Source organism: Odocoileus virginianus, chromosome 7 (genome assembly GCF_023699985.2).
Source record: "Odocoileus virginianus isolate 20LAN1187 ecotype Illinois chromosome 7, Ovbor_1.2, whole genome shotgun sequence".
Classification (NCBI taxonomy): Eukaryota; Metazoa; Chordata; class Mammalia; order Artiodactyla; family Cervidae; genus Odocoileus; species Odocoileus virginianus.
Window position 1 is genome coordinate 26,196,786 of NC_069680.1, and position 23,570 is coordinate 26,220,355.

Below are 23,570 nucleotides of genomic sequence, written 5' to 3' on the forward strand. Positions count from 1 at the left end.
CTAGACAAGACTGCTTTCAGACCCCAGCAACACCCCCTCGGCACCCCTCCTCCTCCACACACACACACAATTAGCTAAAGAGGTTACTACAGTGGAACACAAGACACTTGGTCTCTTGCTCTCAGTGCAGAAGGCTGTCTCTGGAGCACATACCTTCTATCTAGCTCACAGGGCTAACAACAGGGACTCAAACCCAAGTGTCCCCACAGGGGTAGAATGCTGATCCAGAGAGCAGCTAATTTTCACATTCATATACTTTTTCATTGTAGGCTTCCAGACACACACACACAAATAAATAAATAAAATTATTTAAGAGAACATAAATCAAAGTCTATTCACATTGGCTGGGATACTCTATTTCTTTGCATATCAGTTTAAGAAAAATTATCTCAAAGCCACATAAAACCTAATTACTCATTTGGGTTCTTTAAAATTAAGGTTCCTATTTATACTCTGGATGAATGTGAATGAAAGTCAACATATAGGTAATGTGTTACAGTATCAAGAAAATTTAAAAATAAATGAATTGAAATACACTATTTATATAAAGAATAAAAAAGTCTTTCATGTATGTTTACCTCCCTCCTTCCCCCAAAATAAACAGAAAATCGCACACATGTCACAGATGAAGAAAAGGCAAACACACTGCCACTATAAAGGAAAAAAATCATTCAAGGACAGTTTGTACTTATTTTAAAATGGCTTTAGTCTAGCTGCCAAGAGTAGTGTCAGGTTTGATTCTCAGATACATAAACGCTATAGGCCCAAAAAGCAACTCTAACGTGTGCACCTGGCTTAAAACAAAACGTGCTGAAAACTTTCCCTTTGTTAATTGGTGTAGCTCACCCACTCAGGCCTCCAATCCCTTTGGACTTGCACGCGCTTCCTACACACAGAAGTGGACTGTTACGCAGCAATAACATCATCATGAAAAGCAACAATTCTGTGCAGGCTCCAGAGAGCAATCTCGTTTGCATTTCAAACAAGTTTTCTCAAAATACGGGTGTCTTTTGATGAAATAAAATTACAATTCCAACTTCTTGTCCAAATAAAACAGCATTCACTACATAAGCTACTGCTCCCTTTTAGAACTGCATGATTTCCTTTGCAATTACCCACATATCTGTATGACATATCAAAACTAAGTTTGATAATAACGTGTTTATGACTTGTTTCAATAACTTGGGGACATTTACTGGCCTGGTTTTGAAAGTGTGGTATTATCTGAAAATATTAATAATTTATTGTTAGCATCTTTGGACCTTCCATTTGTCCTGATTTCAATCTCTGAGAGGCTGGCTTCCAGCAGGATTAAACTTCTAAGAAGAGATGACAACTCCCCTTTCCTAACCTTATGAACAGTTCCATGATTCTCCTGCCAAAAATCCTACATCTCTGCAAACAGAACACACATACCCCCACAATAGTGACTCAAGGAGCTTTTCAACAAAGGCGCTCTCCAACTATCAGTGAATCAAACTCAATGTCTTAGTCTGGTTTTCACAGAAAGCCTGTTTTGCTCCACTGATGCTTCACAATAGCATAAACTTAACAACTCAGAATTCTAAAAGAGTACCTACATATTAATAGTAATGTGGAAGACAACAAAGACAAGATCACCTCAGTAAATTATATAACACTATTTTTATGGTTTAAGATCCCGAGTCTAGTTTATAACATCAACACAATTAATTTTACATGTTTAAATCACATATATTTTAATTTTTCTAATTAAAATTTTTAAATTTTAAATTTTCATTTTCACACATATTCTTAAAATTAAATTTTAATTTTTAATAATAAAATTTTATTTTATTTCTCACTTTTTCATGTTAAAAATTAAAGCTTTTCCAAAAGGGTTATTTGTGTTGAAAGTTTATGGAAATGTCTTCAGTTATCCGGTGCAAGGCAGATAGTTATCTTAATGATTGATTAATGTTGATCTAAACCAAACTACTCTTCTCTTCCCCTTGTCTCCCTCCGGACAAAAATGAAAAGAGAAAGGGCGTAATGCTAGACTTGCTCAGTACTGGAAAAGCATTTGCTAAACAAAAATTCTGTTTGTTTTATAACCCAACAGGACCCAAAAGCTGCAAATCATAAAAACTACTATCACTTTTTAAAAACCTGTATTATGATGCCAACATTAAAACATCAGCCCAAAGACAAAATGGCAGTGAGGATTAATAAAACTTATTTTTTCAAAAATGATCATAAATAAACTGTTTCTCTTGCTGATCAGTGCCTAACTAGAACATCTTTGTCCCCAGAGCCCTGAGGATGTATATATATATAAAACTTACACCACCTTTGACAAAAGAATGACACAATTCAGTTCTTGATTAGGCAAGTCTTGTAAGACAAGCAGGGAGACAGTGAAAATAAATGACGGATGACTCACTATTCTCACAGTCCACCAACCAACAGTCACTAACAAGGAGCTGCAGACCCCTAAAAATAACTGCCCAGCTCCTCTGACAGAATTTTCGGTGCCCAGGCCTAGTCCCCCCAGTGAACCGTAAATGCCATTATGGCAGGGCTTCAACCTGGGAAGTAAACGACGAGAGACAAGATTTCAGAGGCGGACCCAGAGAGGAGCCCTGGCTCCATCCTGCACTAGCTGTCTGATGTGTGCAAACAGGAATAAGTGATATACGCCTGGAGAAGATACTGAGGGAATTCAATGACTCAGTAAGATAATACAACTAAACACAGTGCCAGCATATAACAGTGTCTCTTAGATGTCTTTCCTTATACTGTTTGTCCACCACAGTGTACAGAAAACCATCAGCCAAAAAAAAAGTTCAGTAAATATTTCTTGATCAACTGATACATTTATCTGATTTTAATTACACACATAAGGGCTGAGACATTTTCTGATATTAAATCTTTTTTTTTAATCACCATTCAACCCAAAATATCATACTTATTATGTTTTATAATAGTCTAATAAAAAATTAAGAAAATCATTTGGCTTATTATTCTGACCCTGGAATAGCTTGATCAAATCTTCATAAATAGCTATATTCAGTTCATCTTTACCGAGGCACAAAAATCAAGGATGCAAGCTTTCTGTAAATTCATTTACTGCTTTAAAGTTTTAACTGTTCAGCAGTTACAGGAATTATTTTTTTAATCTGAAAGAGAAATATTTACATCTCAAATACAAAAGAAAAATTTAAAATTATTCTTGGTTGATCTCTAAAACCCAACCACTTACATGCTCATGATTTTATTTTTAACCAACCCATTATTTCTACTCGAAATGTGCCTCCTGTGTACTTACTAAACATTTACCTGCACTTGCATTTTCTGTGTCAGGTTTACTTTGATGCAGAGCTTCTTAAAAAGACACTAACTGAATCTGTCCGGTGAAAAGTCTCATGTTTTTTGGAAAACCAACGCTGCTACACTGTTTCCAGATCGGCCTCCAAAGCTGAACTTGGGTGTGGGCAGCTCTTCAAAAAGTTCAAATCCTGCCAAAGTTAAAACACTTTCATTAGGGACTGACTCCCACAGTGAAGGGATGTTTGTATTAACAAAGTACGTTTGAACCTTTCATAAAGCTACATGATTCCAAACTGAATTGTGACTAAACTTCACTTTATGATTTTCAATTCTACTCTATGTGTATACGTATATACACTCCAAAACACTGACATCAACAAGCAACAGACAAAATTAAACTGGAGAAAAGCAGCTTTCCATCCATCCCTCATTTCCTCCACTTCCTTTTCATCATCCCTTCAACTACGCATAGCGCTTCCTCGATGGCTCAGCAGGTCAAGAACCTGCTTGCAATACAGGAGACACAGGAGACGCGCGTTCAACCCCTGGACTGGGGAGATGCCCTGAAGGAGGAAATAGAAGCCCGCTCCAGGGTTCTTGGCTGGGAAGTCCCACAGAGAAGCCTGGTGGGTACAGCCCATGGGGTCACAAAGCTTTTAACAGGACCGAGTGACGAAGCATTCACGCACCGCATCCATTAAGCGCACAAACCCTGCCCCTCCACCAGCCTCCTTTACCATCCAGCTGTAGGCAGCTTATCATGCGCTGAGGTCTTACCATGCATCAGGTACTGTTTTGAGTGCTTTCTACATATAATTCAGTTAATCCATGTCAGATATATAAAAGCACTTTAATATAGAAAAGTTAAATAATGAGGAAATAAAAATGACAAAGTTCTGAAGATGGATGGGGGTGACAGCGATGCACAACAATGACCATGTACTTAAGGCCATAGAACTGTAAACTTAAAGATGGTTAAATGGTAAATTCTATGTCATATATATTTTACAACAGTAAAAAAAACGGTTCGGAACCCAAGATCCAGACCCAAACTGAACTCAACTTGGGAAGACAAGGAAGTAGTGACTGCCAAAGTAGTGCAGGGTCATTCTTTTTTTCCCTCACTTAACGTGGATTCAAACATCCTGGTTCAAGTCCCACCTCCACCACTTACTAGATGGCAGGTTATTAGGTTAAGGTCAATTTACCTCACCCAGAATCCTCAATTTCTACACAAGGAGGTTATAGGTATCACTGCCTTACCTAACTCCCAGTGATTTTGTGAAGATCAAAATAAGATAATGTGGTGTTCTCCTAAACTATAAAACAAAACAGAAATTTAATGTGTTATTATTCTGTTTTTAAAAACTAAGACAAATAAGGGTAGGTGGCAGTTTACCATAGTTTCCTCTCACGATGAGACTAGCAGTTTGGGAGAACTTTTTTTTTCTTTTGGGGAAGGAGATGCCTATATTTTCTAAGTTTCCATGCCTGAGCTAAAGCTCATATAACTCTTGTAAACAGAAAAAAATGTTTAAAAGGATATATACTATTGTATTAATTGGTTTTTTATACTTTTCTTCATAGTTCATATTCTTAACCAAAAGTCACCAAATCTTAATAACTAGATATTAAAATGCTAATTAATAACTAACTATTAAAAAAAAAAAACTAACCATAAGAAAACTTTCCCAAAGAAGGTCAGGCCTTTTAAATAATATATTTTAATGCTAAAAAATGGAGCCACTGTGGTGGGTACATGTGGACACGACCCTATCTGTTTTCTGACATTTTGTGTTTCAAATACTTCATAAAAAAAATTTTCAAAAGAAAATGGAGCTCTCTGTGTAAATTTTCTAAAACTAATCTTTTAACTCCCTGGACTAACACTACAGAATTTAAGCTGTTATATTTCAGTAGATAATACATCAAAGTGTTAAAAGTGGCTGAATACCAGAGAAAATGAATTGTAATTGTTTTAATCTATATACTTATGTGTTGGGGTTACTGATATTTTCAAATGTTTTTCATAATAAATCTGGGTTACTTTTGTTGTAAGATAGGTTTCCGAGTTTTAATTCCCTAGTTGTAAGAAAGTCAAGTTCCTTGGACATCAAATTAGAATATCCTAGTGTCTGGCAAATGATTAAGCAATCTTAACCAAAACAAATACCACCACCAAATATTTATATAATAGGGCTATAAAGGAAAAATTCATTTTAACAGATTTACGAACATTTACATTTCAAATTAGGAAAGAAGCAAAGAACCTGAAAAAATTAGTGAAACAAGCTTTATTCTGTGCGAAAGGACCACAGAAGCCAATCTTAAACCCCAGTGAGAAGCCCCTCGGCAGCGATGCATGGCAGTGTTCTGTGTCTAACTCCAAAAACCATTTTCTAAGAGAAGAAAAATGTTTTCAGTATATATAATTATTTCTTTAACATTTCCTGTGGCAGCATTTCGCTTATTTAAATTCTGCATTAAGTTCTGAAACTGAACATAAGCTAAAGAATTTACTTAGTGGTTCTCAGAGACAGATTTTTAAGCACTCTTTACCAGGCTAAAGTCTGTTCCTCATTATCAAAGACAGACAAATATGTTTTTGTCTGGTGGTTTCAAGGGTAAAAGAGAACACCTGTATTTAAAAACCAGGAAAGTAACTTGCCCTACACAGTGTAGTGCTGAGCATTTATTAAAACTGTCAAGCTTCAGGAAAAAAGACTATTGGTACAGGGCCTCAACAGTTCTAAAGGAAACAAATCTAACATAGAAGATAATAAAATTAATGACATGAAATAAAAGACAATAAATCACATCATTCTTGTTTTCCAGAGGCAGCAGTAATGAAGCCTCAAGCTCACATTTCAAGCCTCAAACACTTCAAGTTTTACATTATATAACCTGCCAAAGCCATCGAACGCACACAGAGGACATGTGTTAAGTGTTCTCCCTCCTGCTGCCTATTCCCTCACTACCAAAAAGAAAACAAACTCTGAGACGAAGCACATGCAGTACAGTTATAAATCCATTTCCCTCTAGCTTGTGACAACTGCAGTTCAAAATTTAACCACAAGGTTACTACCATGTCACTTATTCATACTCCATCCTGAAAATTCGTCCCATTCCTTAAAAAAAAACCCTTAATACTAACCTGAAATGGAGTGTAAGGAAAAAACAAGCAAACATCTAGCTATAAAGTCTCAAGGTACTTTCCAGAAAGGCCTGTGTACTGCATGAGTAAGTGACAGGTGAAATAATCCTTCAACCATGCAAGGAACAGTCTGCCAAAGCTCAAAGTATTTGCGTATGGATTAAAGATTCTCACAAGATTCCCATTTAGTAGACAGAGTACTAATTATACTTTGCTAATCGAGGGGTGGGGGGAAAAGTTCCTATCTTGGCACCAAAATCTTGCAAAAAAGTAGAGATTTCCTCAAGAATTAATATGCAGTAATTCTTCTAAATGCCTATGTTTTGCTTCTATGCAATGTCAAAAAAAAAAATATACACTGAAAACAAGAAGAAAAATCCTATACACGTAAATGACCACTAGCATCCACAGAATTGAAACTCTCACCATATAAGACTTTAAAAAACACTAATACCACCTGCATTATTACTATTATCACTAATTACTGGTATATCAGTGCACTGAATTCAGAAGCACAATATATGTGCTTTCTTTGTTTTGATTCTCTAAATAAGAGATTATACAGCTTAAATAAAGAATTTTTACAGACTCATAAATTTTAGTACTTAACTGCCAGAATTTCTTGGAAAATTTTACAAAGGACTCTGGATCTCAACCAATATTATTTCCTTGTTCTTTGAATATACAGTTAAAAGTACTGCCATGGTTATTAACAAAGAAGAAAAGCAGGCAACTCCCACAAACAGAAAAGTAAAACAATGTAACACCAGGAAAAAAACCTATTTGAGTGCATTCAACATGAGGTTAGAACACATTTAAACAATATACAGCCATTTACCTTCACTGAATTCATCTAGCAACTCTTCCTTGGTCCAATTACATGAGGTTATTAGAAAAAAGCCTTTCACTTTCAATACTCTGGAGAGAGATTTCACATACTGTTTCCTCTTCTCAACTGCATTGTCAGGATTAAGGCTTATGGCATCAAAAGTCCCTTTGTCAATACAAATATGAAATCCAAACAACTTTGTGGAAGGGTTCAAAAAGTCTTCTACCTATATTAAAAATCAACGTCTATGTGAAACAATCCACACACAATCTTTACTGAATTTAAGTAACAATCTATAAAAAGTGATAGATAAAAGGAGCAATTAATTACAATGGCATTTTACATATAATAAACATATTTTCAACTTCACAGCTAACTTTTATGTGCTTCATTCCAATATCATTAAAGCTAAGATTAGTAAGCAAGACTGACAGTGTTTCCTGGACATTCCAAATCTCTACAAATTTGGAAACAAATCAAAGCCAGGTGTACTGCCTAATAATACCAGCACATAATGGAGGTCACAAGCCCGGTTTATGAAAAAGTTATTTCTGTTGAAAAGCAGACTATTTGACATATTTTTTTAAATGACAAAAAAATATCTTGAACTCAAATAGGTCACTGGAAATATGATGATTTTTAGCTGATATTACTAGTTGTCTGACCTGAAGTAAACATGGTAAATCAAAAGATGTATTGCCTTGACTCAGCAGCTTGCAAAGCAGCTACAACAAATAGTACAAAGCTTAAGAAATTAAAGGACTGTTTAAACTGCAATTACCTAACTTTTCAAATATCACGCATTTCAGATTTTGAAAGTCATGTATCATTCATCTCATTCATTTTCAATAACTTACTGATACTTCAGAAGCATCTGGGATAGTGATCTGCCTCAATTTCATAAAATATTCAAAACAATTTGCCAACAATATTAATTCTGAAAAGCTACTTTGAAAAATTAAGCAGTTAGTTTGTGATTATTCATATAAACTTAACAAAATAATTATAAATGGTGTATTATCTAAAACTTCGTTATTGTTTGATTTTAAAATGTGTATTGTATGTTTTCATACACTCAAACATAGGTTTCCCACTCCCACCCCACATCATTACACCTGAGGCAAAATAATGACTACCACTCATAAGAGTCAAGTCTGGACAAGTTTCTATCCTAAATGCCTGTATAAAATTATTCATGTATACAACAAATAGTTCATAGACACCTATGACATATAGGAACATTTCGGGCCCTGGGACTATAACTGCAAACAAATCAAAAGATCTCTGTATGAGAATATATCTCATATTCTCTAAAAGACGAGACAAACAATAAATAAGTTAACCAAATTATTTCAGATAAAGTGCTATGAAGAGAAAAAATACAGTGAGTGATTAGGAAGAAAAATGTTTTGAAAAAGTAGCAGGCAAGACCTCTTTAAGAAGGTGATATTTGAGAAGAGATCAGAAAGATGAGAATGAGCCAAACAAACTAACATCTGGGGCAAGAACATTCTAGGCAGAGAGCAGCAGGAATAAAGACTGGAGAAAAAAAAGGCTGAAACGTATCAGGAGCAGAAAGAAAGTCAGAGTGACTAGAGTATTGGTGATAAAGAAGGAAAGGGGTAAAAACCAAGGGGCTCTGTAAGGCTGGGTGGGGGTTCAGATTCCATTCTAAATGCAATGGGGAAATGCTTGGAGGCTGATTTACATTTAATAAAAATAACTCAGAACTGGGGCTCTGTAACAACCTAGAGTGGTGGGATGGGGAGGGAGGTAGGAGGGAGGTTCAAGAGGGAAGGAACATATGTATACCTAGGGTTGATTCATGCTGATGTCTGGCAGAAACCAACACAATATTGTAAAGCAATTATCCTTCAATTAAAAATAAAATAAACTTAATATATATATATATATATATATATATATATATATATATAAAATAACTCTGGATGCCTTGTGGTAACGGGCAGCAGAGTGGCAAGAGTGGAAATGGGAAGGCTAAGTAAGAGGTTGCTGATGGTGGCTTGGATCTAGGAGGCAGCAATGGAAATATCAAGGAATGACACATTTTCTCAATTATTCTAAAGATAAAACCAACAAAATTGGCTCTAGGATTATTTTTTCAGCAGCACCTCACAGCTTTTGAGATCTTAGTTTCCCAATCAGGGACTGAACCCAGGGGAGCACTAAGTCCTAACCAACGAACCCCCAGGGAATTCCTGGCTATTAAATAAAAAGGAAAGAGTGGGGTGGGGATCGGAGTGAGTGGGAAGGCTAAGGGAGAAGCCAAGAGTTTCATTTTGGACTAATTAATAGGCTATTAACTATCTAAGTGGAACTATAGAATATGCAGCATTTCTATAATTCCAGAGTTCAGAGGAGAAGCCTGGGATAAAAATGTAAATGCAAGTGGCATCATCTCCTCACAGATCAGAAGGCAAAATAAGTAATCTTTGGGGCATTATACCATTTTATGCATTTACAAATTGATCTGGTTTATCCAAAGTTAGCTATTATTTGTGTGTATTTGTAAAAAAAGAGAGACGGAAAGGCAAAATAAACATACCTGAACACAAGAGGAAGAGGAGAAAATAACTTCCCCAAACTGACTAGACTGAAAATTTTATTACTGTTACTTAAAAAGTTATCATTTTGGATTATTTATGATTGATCCTTAATTTATGAGTTTAAGGATGTCAGAAAATTAACACATCAGAAACATTTAAACTTTATAACTTTTTATAAATAAAAATAACAGCAATATAAATAATAATTACCTTCAACTTAATGTTAGATAAACCTTCTTTTTCTATAATACTTCCAGAAAGCTGAATTGCAGATGGAGAGTAATCAATTCCAGTAACATCAGAGAAACCAAATTTTGCCTGGAGACAGATAATTTTATACTTTAGTTTTCTAAAATTTTAAATACTGTTTTACCTATGAGTTAAAATATTCTGTTAGGACCCAGACTGTTTTCTTTTATTAATATATCAAATGACATATGCCCTCTAATAGTATAACATGTTTAAATTTTATTATAGAATCTAAATAGAAACTAAAAGTTTAAATTCATATAATGTGACAATTTATTTGCTTTTATAATATTTGATTTCTTATTCAAAAGAAATTCATTTTCTCAAAGACAATGAGAATATATGTACATTTCTGTCCTAAAGCAGAAAAAGGTAGTATTAATTTCCAATGCTGATATGCTCCAATTCACACAAAAATCTGTCATAAATTTTTCTTAACACAATTAAGTTACATGAATAAATTAAATGCATACGTAGTAAGTCCTTGCTTTTAAAATATTTCCTTGAGTGCAATTATAAATCATGTAATTCTCCACCAACCATGTGATTATTAACCACCTTCCATTTGTACATTGTTTTTCATTTTTAAAATAGTTCACACTTTCCAATAGACTTTTACAAAAAACCTGTGGTATACCGGGCAGGTATTAATACCCCCAAAGAGTTAAAGAAAGCTCAGTGAACTAAAGAGTTTTGAAACTGAACCTGCAATCCAGCTGTTTACTAACCACATTAACCCATGTAAGGGTGCGAGTTGTGAGAAGCCTAAGGCAGAAAAAGCATGATAGCCTCTGGTCTTCAGCCCTAACTATGCTGAACATTGTCAGACCATTCAGGCTAAAGGCAATTTCAAAGGAAATCTGAAGAAGAAAAGAAGTTGCAAAGTAAAGTGTAGCCTGAAATTCTCTTCCTGCTCTTTACCAGTCATTTAAGACTTACGTAGACTTTTCAACCCTAAGTGACTAATTCCTAGTCTAAACTCAATCCAACAATTATTTTCCACAGAGCACTTTTTTCCTCTTTGATCACTTTTATTTTCAGTCTTAAGATCTAATATCAAAAACAAAAGAATCTAATATCCCTTCTTTGATGCCAACCTCCTATTTTTTCAGTGATCTCAATCCATATTCTTTAACAGCTTCATTTTCTCCCAGTTTCCCTCATTTCCTTCTCTATCAGACCTAGAATGCAGGATGATTCCATCAACTGAATCTAACCAGTTCCTTCTTCTCCACACTTGTTTACTCTTCCTTTAGACTTTATAAGAACCATACAAAGACATTTTAAGTTTTGAGAACATTCACTCTCAAACTATTGCCAACATTTTTCACATTCAATTTCTGGCACTCAGTGAGAAATAAGCAGACATTCAAGGAAATAATAAATGACCAAAAACTAAGAGGGAAAAACTTATATTAGGAAAAGGCCCAAAGGAGATTCAAATAAAAGAATGATCAGAAACAGATACTTAATGCAACTTCCCTATCAGTACAGTGGTTAAGACTCTGCACATCCACTGCAGGCGGAAGCCCTGGTAGGGGAACTAAGATCCCGCATGCCACAGTCAAAAGCAAAAAACAAAAAAGAATGAAACAAATCCTTAAAACACTGAAATAAATGACAATCTGGGGGATTGTAACAGAACTGAAACCTATAACAAAGAGCCATACAAATAAGAGAAATTTAAAATGAAATAATTAAGAAATTCAAGGGTGGGATAGATGGCAGACTGGACACAAACACAAAAAATACTGAAGTGGAAGAAAGGTCAGAAGAAAATACCACTGTTAGGCACAGAATGACAGAAGGATGGACAATTAAAAATAGGAAAGAACATAAAAGATACAATATGGCACAGAGTATTAAGATCTAAATATATATGATAGGAGTCTTAGAAAAGGAGGAAATAAAAATAGGGCAGAAGAGAAAATGACATATGACTGAGAATTTCCTAATTCTGACAAAGTATCTGAAACCACAGATTCAAGAAGCACTATAAACTCAAGGGAAGATAAAGACAAAGATAATACAGTATAATATATATCTGACACAATATATAATTTATATTATATACAAATAGTATAATATATCTGATATATAAAACAGAAAAATCTCACAATCATTCAGGGAGTGGGGTGGGGGATACAGTATGACAGATCACCTTCTAAAGACTAACAATAAGACTGATAAGCTAACAATAAGTCAAAGAATGGAAGCCAGAAAACAGTGAAAGGAAAATGCCAATCTAAAATAACATACCCAGCAAAAAAAAAGTATGTGTGTATACACACACACACACACGTACATATCTCCATCAGAAAGGTAGGTGATCACTGCAAAGAGCACCAAATATGAGCAATGATTATTAGCATCACAAAAATACAGGAAACCAAACATTACATACCACCTATTAAATTTACTTATTTAAAAACTGAATTTGATAAAATCTGTGGATCAGAGGTAAACCAACCTTTTCTTTAAAGGTACAGAGCATAAACATTTTAGGCTTGGCCTCTCACACAGTCCGTCACACCTACTGAACTCTACTACTGTAGCAAAGAAACAACTATAGACAACATGTAAATAAATGAATATAGCTGTACCCCCGTTATGAAAACAGGGGAATCCTAGATTTGACTCATAAATTATATAGTTTGCTGAGTCTTATTCTGGATCTAACTTCCAAACTACAGAAAACACAGGAGACAAAAAATATGTTTAAATGGTACTATAAAGATGCAATTAGAGGAGCCCTCCTGCAAGGCCACAAAGATGAGCCGGCTCTGCCTCTCCGCAGCCCTTCTTGTCCTTCTGGGCACCCTGGTGGCCGGTCACCCAGAGGGTGACGACAGCAACAAGGACAGCCTGCGCCCTGCCTTCTGTCTGCAGCCTCCACACACCGGTCCCTGCACGGTCATGCTCACCAGGTACTTCCACAACACCGTGTCCGGGCTCTGCCAGACCTTTACTTACGGCGGATGCAGAAGGAAGCAGAACAACTTCCTGAATGAGAAGGAGTGTATCAGCACCTGTGGTGGCCGCAACAGGGCCCAGGAGAGTCCGGCAACTGTGCTCCCTGAGATGCTGAAGCCCTAGGAGGCCCCACACGGGGCTTCGCTGTGGCTGCTTCTGAGCGAGTTGAGTCTCCTCTGCTTCCTTCTCAAGCCTACCCTCCTCAGCAGAACCCTGCCTCTCTCTTCACTGCAACCTCACCCTCACCCCGCTCCCCAACGTCACTGCTCTCCTTGGAGGGGACAGCGGGGAAATTTGTGGTCCAGCCCTGAGCATTAGTGGTGGCAGAAATCTTTTCAGTAAAGAAGCCCCCTTGCCCCACAGTGATGTTGCATATTTGTTTGTGGCTTCAACCTCTGGCCTTATATCTAATAAATTCATTTTCTAATTAAAAAAAAAAAGATGCAATTAGAAAGTCCACACCATGGAAAATCATTGGGATTAATCAACTACCTTCTACAACAAATAAATCACCAAGTTAAATAAACAAACAATATACAGAGAATTTAAAAGAGCCTTAGGAGACTATCAACCAACTGCAAAATATGGACTCAACAGCAGAATGGAAATGACAGAAGAAAAGTCAATGAACTTGAAGACACATCATGCTAGTTATCAAATCTGATCCACAGAGAGAAAAATAATTGGAAAGAAATGAACAGCGCTTCAGGGACCTGTGGGACAATAAATATAGAAGCCTAACTGATAATTACAGACTCTCAAAAGGGAAGAATGTTATTGAGGGGGAAAAAGATTTTAACACATAGAGCCTGAAAACATCCCAAATTTGACAAAAGACATAAGTTCTTAGATTCAAAAAGATCAGTGAACTCCAAACAGGATAAGCAGAAAGAAATCTAAGCCACAGTACATCATAATTAAACTGCTAAAGCAAAAAGAAAATGGAAAAAATCTTGAAAGCATCCAGAAAAATGATGCATTACTTATAGGAACACAACAATTCAGACAACTGCAGAATTTTCATAAAAAACTATGGAGGTTCGGGGACCTCCCTCGTGGTCCAGTGGCTAACACTACATGCTCCCAATGCAGGAGGCCTGGGTTTCATCTCCCTGGTCAGGGAACTAGATCCCACACACCACAACTAAAGATCTTGCACGCCACAAGGAAGATCAAAGATCCCACGGGCCACAACGAAGAGCCGGCACAGCCAAAAAAACAAGCTATGGAGGTCAGAAAGAAGTGACACAACATTTTTAAAGTGCTGAAAGAACAATTAATTCAGAATTCTATATTAAGCAAAAACATCCCTCAGGAATGAAGGTGAAATGAAGACATTCTCAGATGAAGGAACACTAAGAAAGTTTCTAGCCACCAAAGCTACTCTAAAAATCATCCCTGAAGGAAGTTCTTTAGACAGAAAGTAAACAATATTAATACCAGAACAAACAAATACACACACTCAGAAGATCAGGAATGAAGAAAAAACTGCAAAAGTATCCTTACTTACTTAACTACTACTAACTACTATTCTCCTTTGAAAGGAGAACACAAAGGATAATTACAGCATTATCCAACAGGATTTCCAACATATGTAACAATAATGTTTAACACAACTACAATATAAAGGAAGGGAGATTAAAAAACTCAAATGTTGTAAGGTTTTCCACATTCCACTTGAAACAGTAAAACACTGATTCTAAGAAGATTGTGTAAATAATGTATATTAAAATCTGTACTAAAAAAGCTCCAAACACATTAAATATTGTTTAGTCACTAAGTCGTGACTGATTCTTTTGCAATCTCATGGACTGCAGCGTGCCAGGCTTCTTTATCCATGGGATTTCTCAGGCAAGAATACTGGCATGGGTTGCCATTTCCTTCCCCAGGGGATCTTCCCAACCCACAGCAACCACTAAAAAAGCCAGAGATATAGTCAAATCCTTAGAGCAACCACTTAAGAAACTATACAGAGACATTTACATCGATATATCTAATTAAAATGGAATACTAAAAAATGGTCAAATTAACCAAAATAAGCAGGGAAGCAGAAAGGAAGAATGAAAAACAGAGGTAACAAAGAGGAAAAAAATAATAAAAATGGCAGACCTAAAGGCAAATTGGAAGTGGTCAAACAGGAGATGGCAAGAGTAAACACTGACATTCCAGGAATCAGCAAACTAAGATGGACTGGAATGGGTGAATTTAACTCAGATGGCCATTATATCCACTACTGTGCACAGGAATCCCTTAGAAGAAATACAGTAACCATCATAGTCAACAAGAGAGTCCAAAATGCAGTACTTGGATGCAATCTCAAAAACGACAATGATCTCTGTTCCTTTCCAAAGCACCTTCTGGGCACCCTCAATATCCCGGTAATCAAGTCTATGCCCCAACCAGTAACGCTAAAGAAGCTGAAGTTGAACGGTTCTATGAAGACCTACAAGACCTTCTAGAACTAACACCCAAAAATGATGTCCTTTTCATTATAGGGGACTGGAATGCAAAAGTAGGAAGTCAAGAAACACTTGGAGATGATGCTGTGAAAGTGCTGTACTCAATATGTCAGCAAATTTGGAAAACTCAGCAGTGGCCACAGGACTGGAAAAGGTCAGTTTTTATTCCAATCCCAAAGGAAGGCAATCCCAAAGAATGCTCAAAACACCGCACAACTGCACTCATCTCACAAGCTAGTAAAGTAATGCTCAAAATTCTCCAAGCCAGGCTTTAGCAATACGTGAACTGTGAACTGCCAAATGTTCACGCTGGTTTTAGAAAAGGTAGAGGAACCAGAGATCAAATTGCCAATATCCACTGGATCATCAAAAAAGCAAGAGAGTTCCAGAAAAACATCTATTTCTGCTTTATTGACTATGCCAAAGCCTTTGACTGTGTGGATCACAATAAACTGTGGAAAATTCTGAAGGAGATGGGAATACCAGACCACCTGACCTGCCTCTTAAGAAACCTGTATGCAGGTGAGGAAGCAACAGTTAGAACTGGACATGGACCAACAGACTGGTTCCAAATAGGAAAAGGAGTACGTCAAGGCTGTATATTGTCACCCTGCTTATTTAACTTATATGCAGAGTACATCATGAGAAACGCTGGGCTGGAAGAAGCACAAGCTGGAATCAAGACAGCTGGGAGAAATATCAATAACCTCAGATATGCAGATGACATCACCCTTATGGCACAAAGTGAAGAGGAACTAAAGAGCCTCTTGATCAAAGTCAAAGAGGAGAGTGAAAAGGCTGGCTTAAAGCTCAACATTCAGAAAACTAAGATCATGGCATCTGGCCCCATCACTTCATGGCAAATAGATGGGGAAACAGTGAAAGACTTTATTTTTTTGGGCTCCAAAATCACTGTATTTGGTGATTGGAGCCATGAAATTAAAAGACGCTTACTCCTTGGAAGTAAAGTTATGACCAACCTAGACAGCATATTAAAAAGCAGAGACATTACTTTGTCAACAAAGGTCCATCTAGTCAACGCTATGGTTTTTCCAGTAGTCATGTATGGCTGTGAGAGTTGGACAATAAAGAAACCTGAGTGCTGAAGAATTGATGCTTTTGAACTGTGGTGTTGGAGAAGACTCTTGAGAGTCCCTTGGACTGCAAGGAGATCCAACCAGTCCATCCTAAAGGAGATCAGACTTGGGTGTTCATTGAAGAAATGATGTTGAAGCTGAAATGCTAATACTTTGGCCACCTGATGCAAAGAGCTGACTCATTTGAAAAGACCCTGATGTTGGGAAAGATTGAGGGCGGGAGGAGAAGGGGCTAACAGAGGATGAGATGGTTGGATGGCATCACTGACTCAATGGACATGAGTTTGGGTAAACTCCGTGAGTTGGTGATGGACAGGGAGGCCTGGCGTGCTATGGTTCATGGGGTCGCAAAGAATCAGACACGCCTGAGCGACTGAACTGAATTGAACATCATATTTAACAGTGAAATATTAGATGCTTTCCTCTTATAACAGGCAGTGTTAGAGGGCTATCTGCCTTCATGATTTCTATTCAACGATGACCTGAAGAATACACAGCATTTTAATAAATAAAACATTAAGAATGGAACAGAAGAAATACCACTATTATTTACACATGACATTACAGTCTTTATGGAAAATCCAAAAGAATCTATAGGACCTACTGTATCCCTATGGGAACTCTACTCAATATTATGTAACAACCTAAATGGGGAAAGAATTTGAAAAAGAATACATACATGTATAGGCATAACTGAATCACTCTGCTGTACACCTGAAACTTTACTCCAATATAAAATAAAAAGTTTAATTTTTTTTTAATTTAAAAAAGAATCTATAAACCAACTATTGGAATGAATGTATAAATCACTGGATACAAGATCAATATAAAAATCTGTTGTACTTATACGTAATAGCAATAAACTATTAGAAAATGAAATTTTAAAAGCGTAACAATAGCAATTACAATGACAAAAAATCTAGGAATCAATCAAGGAAAAATACACAAGATCTATACAGAGAAAACAATAAAATACTACTGAGAGAAAATTAAGGACTAAATAAATGGACGAATTCATCAGTTCATGGATTCAGAGACTCAACATTATAAAGATGTAAATCCTTCTCAAACTGATCTACTATATATCAGTTGGATTTATTCTCTAAATGCATTTAAACTGAACAGAATAAAGGAAAAAATTCACATGATTTTCTCAATAGATACAGGAAAAACATTTAAACAACAACAACACACACACATACTTAGCAAAGGAGAAATAGGAGGAAGCTTTGGTCTGATAACAGAGTTATCTACAAAACTAACTTATAAGATACATCATACCTAACAGTGAAACACCAAATGTATTCTCTGAAAGGGGCAAAAAAAGACAAGGATGTCTTCTGTCACAACTAATTTTTTATATTCTCCCAAAGATCCCAACCAGTGTAACAAGGGGGAAAAATTACAAAGGATTGGAAAGAAAAGATTAAAACTACCATTATTTAAAGTTTGCACAATTATATGTGTGTGTGTGTGTTAGTCTTTCAGTCTATAACAGAACCTATAGTTAAATTATCAGTCTCAAAGGATAAATCATTAGCCTCTACATGTAAGCTACTAAAATCCAAATAATCCACAGGTAAACAACAGAATGAATAAGTAAAACTGTGATATAATCATACAAATAATCATATACAGCAACAAAAATGAATGAACTACTACGAGCAACAAGTTGAGTGACTCTCACAGACTGCTGAGTGAAAGACACTGGAAAGAACACACTGAAGACTTGCATTTATATATCCAAAATAGGCAAATTAGTCTATGCTGTGATAACCTTTAGAGAGGAAGAAGGAATAACTCTGAGAGGATTAGTAGGGAATTCAAGGGGGGTTTCTAGAGTCTGTAATATTCTACATCTTAATTAGCATGATAGATCTATTCACTGTGATAATGCACTGAGCCATACTCATTTGGTTTGCACACTTTAATGTACATATGCAACACCCCAACGTTTCAAAAAAATTATTACAAATTTTTCTAATCGTATTTCATGGCTTCAAACATTTGAATGGCTCCCCATAGCCTAAAAGCAAAATCCAAGCTCTTATGCATGGCATATGATATGGTTCCTACTTTTAATCTAATCCTCTGTTCTGTCTATCCCACAATACACTTTATAATCTAATTTACCAAATTATTTAGAGGGCCAGAACATGTTATGCTGTTTCAAACCTTCATGGCTTTAGATACTGTTTTCACTTCTCAAAATTCTCTCCCTCTTCACACTCTACTCACACTCAACACACAATTTCCACCAATCTTGGATATTAGCTCCTCTAAGACCCTTTCTCTTCCCTCTTCCCCAAATCACTCCCTTTAATCACTCTCTTTCCTGTACTCAGCATATATATTATTGCACAGACCAAGCTGTAGCATTAGTTATTTATATCTATATCAGTCTATCCTCTACTGTACTGTGAACAACTCAAGCACCAAGGTCTAAATTTTCATGTTTCCAGTGCTCAGCACAAGGCTTGGCAGGTAGCAGTCACTTAATACGTTTGACTGTTATGTATATATCCTTATAAACTAAGACAGTAAAACCGTCAAAGATGAAGCCTGTCTTACACTTCCTCCACAGCACTTGGCACTAGAGGCATGTAACCGCGACAGTTTAGCTAGGAGCAGACCCTGCACCAAAACTTAGTTCCATGGACAAAATGCTCTTTTCAAACCATATGCAAAACACCCTTCAAACCATGTGCTCACCTGAGAAGAGGGATACATGTTCTACTGGAAGTGCAAAAAATCATCTTCCTTTTATATTGCAATACATACAGATTTCCAGAGTTTTGAGCTAGAAGAAACCCATAGAGTAAACCCATAGGTAAAATCTTTAAGAAAGAACTAAAGCTGAGAAAAGAAAAAAAGAGCTTGTTCAAGGTCGAGACTACAGCAAGGACCAAGACTAGAACTCAGACCCCCCGGATTCTCATTTAGTGCTCTCTAACAACCCATTCAGTCTCGTTTCACACTATGCGACTCTCAGACTACGTGGCATGACAGCTTTACTACTTTAGACTTAGCCTGCTAGTATCCCTAGTTGCAAGATTTTTCTTCCTAATTTCATTGTTAAATTTGGCTCTAACACATGAATATTAATAGTACCAACAAGTTCAACCAGGAAAACACCATTTCCAGTTCCAATATCAAGCACTGAAGCATCCAATGGAATCTTGTGTTTCTGCATCCACCTTATTAGTCGAGTCATACTCTCTTCTCCAAACCTATTAGAAAGAGAGAATCAGTCAAACTACCAAGGGCTAGAGAACAAAGGTTACAGCTATATCCCACCTACACAGCTTATTCAATATGCTCAATTAAGGTTTTTTTTGAAAGAAATACTATCTGTAAACTTAATCTTCATCTCTATTATTAAGCAGAAAACACCCCCAAGAACAGAACAGAATGGATAAGGTTGATGTGTTACTTATCAACATTTCTCTACATCAGCATTAACATTTGTACATGTTGTTGGCTCAAAACTGCATTGCTTATTGAAAACAGACAATTATAGAATCAGGGTCATTTCCTAAGACTGTCATCAAATTTATACCTAGGCCATTAAAAAAGAAAAGAGAGTGATTCTTTAAATCTACCCATTTAAGCCAGACTCAGTCCAAGGTTCCCAAGATTTTTACTTTCTCTGGGATAAGCACTTAAAAGATACACGCACACACCGACATAACCTTCTGGATCATAATCCCAGTACTTTTTCAGACTCACCAGATTTCTCCTGTATCTCCGTATTCTTGGAAAGTTTGCAGTTCTCTCTTATAGACAGCATCCCAACTATATAAATAATCAAATGCAATGCAAACTATTGAATTAAACTGTATTATGAATTCAATGTATATTTCTCATACATTACTGGGATAGTTATGACAAATTTAAAACATTATTAGTGTTGACATGTGCACATCGCTCAATCTCTTAACATTCTCCTGTTTAAATGTATACATGCAAAGCACTTACAACAATGCCTAACATTAAAAACGGTGGTTTAGCTTAAAAAATACAAAGGAGTATCCGTCCAAGGATCCGTAAGTCCCAAACACAAGTCCAAAACTGTACAGGCAGTGTCATTACAGTGCATTTCAGTCTCAGGTGTAGAGATACAAGAATTAGAGGTGATTACTCACAATGTAATGCATCAAAGATAAGCTCCGCTTCAAAGTTAGCTTTAAGTTTAAAACTTATCTTACTCCTTTTAAGGACTCCTCCCCATAGATGGCCGCCTCTTCCCACTTCCTGTCTCTAGAATGCCTGGTGTGCCTCCCAGTTACCTCGCATCCTTACCTTTCCCCAGGGTCACTCATTCATCCATCTACTAACCCACTAAACGATTACTGAGCGTCCGCTTGGGTCAGATGGCTTTCTCCTACCCCAAGATGCCCACTGTCTCCTCGCTTCCTCCTTAGACCATCCTCGATTCCAACCTTCCCAGCTTCCACGTCCTTGCCCTCCTCCACTGAACCTTCCCAGGTCCCTAGCCGGGCAGTTGTCGCCCAGCCTCCTACCCTTGCCCACCAGCCCTACTTCTCAGACCCAAGCTCTTTCCCTTTCCTCAGTTCAGTTCAGTTCAGTCGCTCAGTCGTGTCCAACTCTTTGCGACCCCATGAACCGCAGCACACCAGACGTCCCTGTCCATCACCAATTCCCGGAGGTGGCTCAAACTTATGTCCATCGAGTCGGTGATGCCATCCAGCCATCGCATCCTCTGTCGTCCCCTTCTCCTCCTGCCCTCAATCTTTCCCAGCGTCAGGGTCTTTTCCAGTTAGTCAGTTATTAGCAACAGGTGGCCAAAGTATTGGAGTTTCAGCCTCAGTCCTTCCAATGAATATTCAGGACTGATTTCCTTTAGGATGGACTGGTTGTATCTCCTTGCTGTCCAAGGGACTCTCAAGAGTCTTCTCCACCACCACCCTTTCCTCGAGCCTACCCCCAAAAGCTTAAGACCCCCTAAAAAAGCCCACCCAGGAGCTTTAAGGCCCGCCCCGCACCCCCACGGGCCCCTTAGACGTCCAAGTCTTTGAAAGGTCTGTTCACAGTGTGGCCCTCCGGACTCCATCCCTAACGTCCCCCTGATTCTCTCCCAAGGTGGCCCTTGCGGCTTCCACCCATCACGTCCCCCTCAGGCTCTCCCCATCTTCCGGGACCCCCACCACCACCACCAACACCACGTCAGGGCTCCATGTCTCCGTCCCCGCTCCCGGGGCCCGGGCCAGACAGCCACGCTCATCCTCCCCTGTCCCGCGCCACACTCACTGCTCTCGGGTTCCCAGCGCAGACGGGACAAAGCCATCCCCTCCGCGGCCGCACCCTAGGGACCGCGCCGCGCCTTCCGCGCCGCCGCCGCCGCCGCCGTCGTCCGCTCCCTCGTTCATCGCGCTCCGCGCCCCGGACGGCCGTTGGGGCCGCCATAGAGATGCGGCGCGGGCAGAGCGGACGGGCGGGCTGGCGCCTCTAGGAGGCGGGAGGCCGCCCTCTCTACTGCTCCCGGCCCCCGCGGGGTCGGCTGTCTTGCGCTCCTCCTGACTCCGCCTCGGACCCTAGCCCAGGAGTACATGGGGCTAGGCCTCGCCCCCGTCCCCCCTCGCTCCAGCCAGCGTCAGGCTCACCCACTGCTTCTGGGTGCCCGGCGTTATGTGCACGTTAGATATGGGGACGGCTGTTTGTGAGGGACTGTTCAAGCGATTGCAATTTGGAAAAAGCCCGGCGGTGGGGAAGCCACACCAGATAACTAAGCTGACGCTGTTCAACAACCCACATGTACAGATCACCTCATCTCTCCACGTCGTGGGCATATCTGAGAAATGGGTGGGACGAACCACGCAGTATTTGGCATTCCTGCCCAAGGCTAATTCCATTTGTGGCTGGCATCCTGCCTTGAAAATTAGCATTCTGGCCTCTTCTGACTTGACGTCATTGGTGGAGGAAGGACTTTATGCCAGGTGAAATGAATGCCCTAGGGTACCCCACCCCCACCCTTTCCCTCCCGCCCAAGTAAGCCAACTACGGGTATCAGGAGAGCTGAGTGAGAAGAAAGCTCTAAGTGAAGTCAAGATGCTGTCTCTGCTCTGCTGCTAAACAGGCACCCGGCCCTTTCCAAGACCCCTAACCTCCGTGTGCTTCAGCTTCCGCAGGAGCACATCACTGGGGAAAGACTGCTCCTAACCAGTGAATCTGAGATTCAGCCACCTCCTGGTGGGACGGATGCTGGGATATTGCAGCATAATGCCAGAGATCCGGTGGGCCAAAGGTCTAGGGACACACCTGTAGCAGCCACAAAATACTGCTAATCTGATATCCTAAGCAAGAATTTCAAAGGCTCCTTTGGGATTTTGCAGCATAATGCCAGAGATCCTGTGGGCCAAAGGTCTGGGGGCACACCTGTAGCAGCCATGAAATACTGCTAGTCCTATATCCTAAGCAAGAATCTCAAAGGCTCCTAGCAAGGCTGCCTTCCAAGCAGAATGCCTGTTTCCTAGGCCACGTTTCTGTTGACCTGGCAGACAGAAGCCTGTTAACAAGTCCCTGGAGGTGAGCGGCATCAACAGTTGCTTTTCCAGCTCACAGAAATCCCAGTTAGGACCGCATGTGCATACCCTGTGACGCAAGACATCCCAAGATCTTCAGGCAAGTGCTGGTGGTAGAATACAGTAAAAGACAGATGGGAATCTATGTGTATAGTGATTAAAGAACTCAAGAAAGTGCATAAGTAACCTTATTACAGAGTAATAAAACCACCAGATGCCACAGTCAATTAGGGCTACCCTGAGTGAATGGTTGTTTTGATCTTTTCTAAACTTGATGCTCAATGCTGGAGAGAGTGAGCTTGAATGTGACTGAGTGGGTCTTAAAAGGTTTTAGGTTCTAATTAAGAAACGCCCATGAAAGATAAGGCTTTCTTCAATCTGATGTCTTGCCAACACTTAAGATGTTTTTGCT

General features: G+C 38.5%; 2 protein-coding genes across 3 annotated transcripts in view; both read right to left on the bottom strand.

Annotated features, from left to right (window-relative positions):
- The window catches only part of FAM53B (family with sequence similarity 53 member B), a 126,340-nt gene extending 122,953 nt beyond the window's left edge, over positions 1–3,387 (bottom strand). The window contains exon 1 of the mRNA XM_070470383.1: positions 3,298–3,387. The gene's annotated coding sequence lies outside the window, so the exon portion shown is untranslated. The remainder of the gene's footprint in view (positions 1–3,297) is intronic.
- EEF1AKMT2 (EEF1A lysine methyltransferase 2) lies at positions 2,815–22,067 on the bottom strand. 2 transcript variants are annotated; one of them, XM_020912864.2, is made up of 6 exons: positions 21,888–22,067; positions 20,346–20,411; positions 19,732–19,846; positions 10,049–10,156; positions 7,281–7,497; positions 2,815–3,476 (listed from the first exon to the last, which is right to left on the bottom strand). In XM_020912864.2, exons 1-6 carry the CDS (start codon positions 22,004–22,006, stop codon positions 3,382–3,384), a joined length of 720 nt encoding a protein of 239 aa, XP_020768523.2. In that variant the 5' UTR covers positions 22,007–22,067; the 3' UTR covers positions 2,815–3,381. The 2 variants fall into 2 exon arrangements, with proteins under 2 accessions (XP_020768523.2, XP_020768524.1); XM_020912865.2 differs by lacking the exon at positions 21,888–22,067 and having other exon boundaries at positions 19,728–19,846.
- Positions 22,068–23,570: the final 1,503 nt, after the last annotated feature.

Coding starts and splice junctions, on each gene's coding strand:
- EEF1AKMT2 (XM_020912864.2), bottom strand. CDS start 22,006: ATGAACGAGGGAGCGGACGACGGCGGCGGCGGCGGCGGCGCGGAAGGC. Junction 7,498..10,048: donor TATCTAACATTAAGTTGAAG/GTAATTATTATT, acceptor TTTTTAATATAG/GTAGAAGACTTTTTGAACCC. Junction 3,477..7,280: donor GCTAGATGAATTCAGTGAAG/GTAAATGGCTGT, acceptor TAACTTTGGCAG/GATTTGAACTTTTTGAAGAG.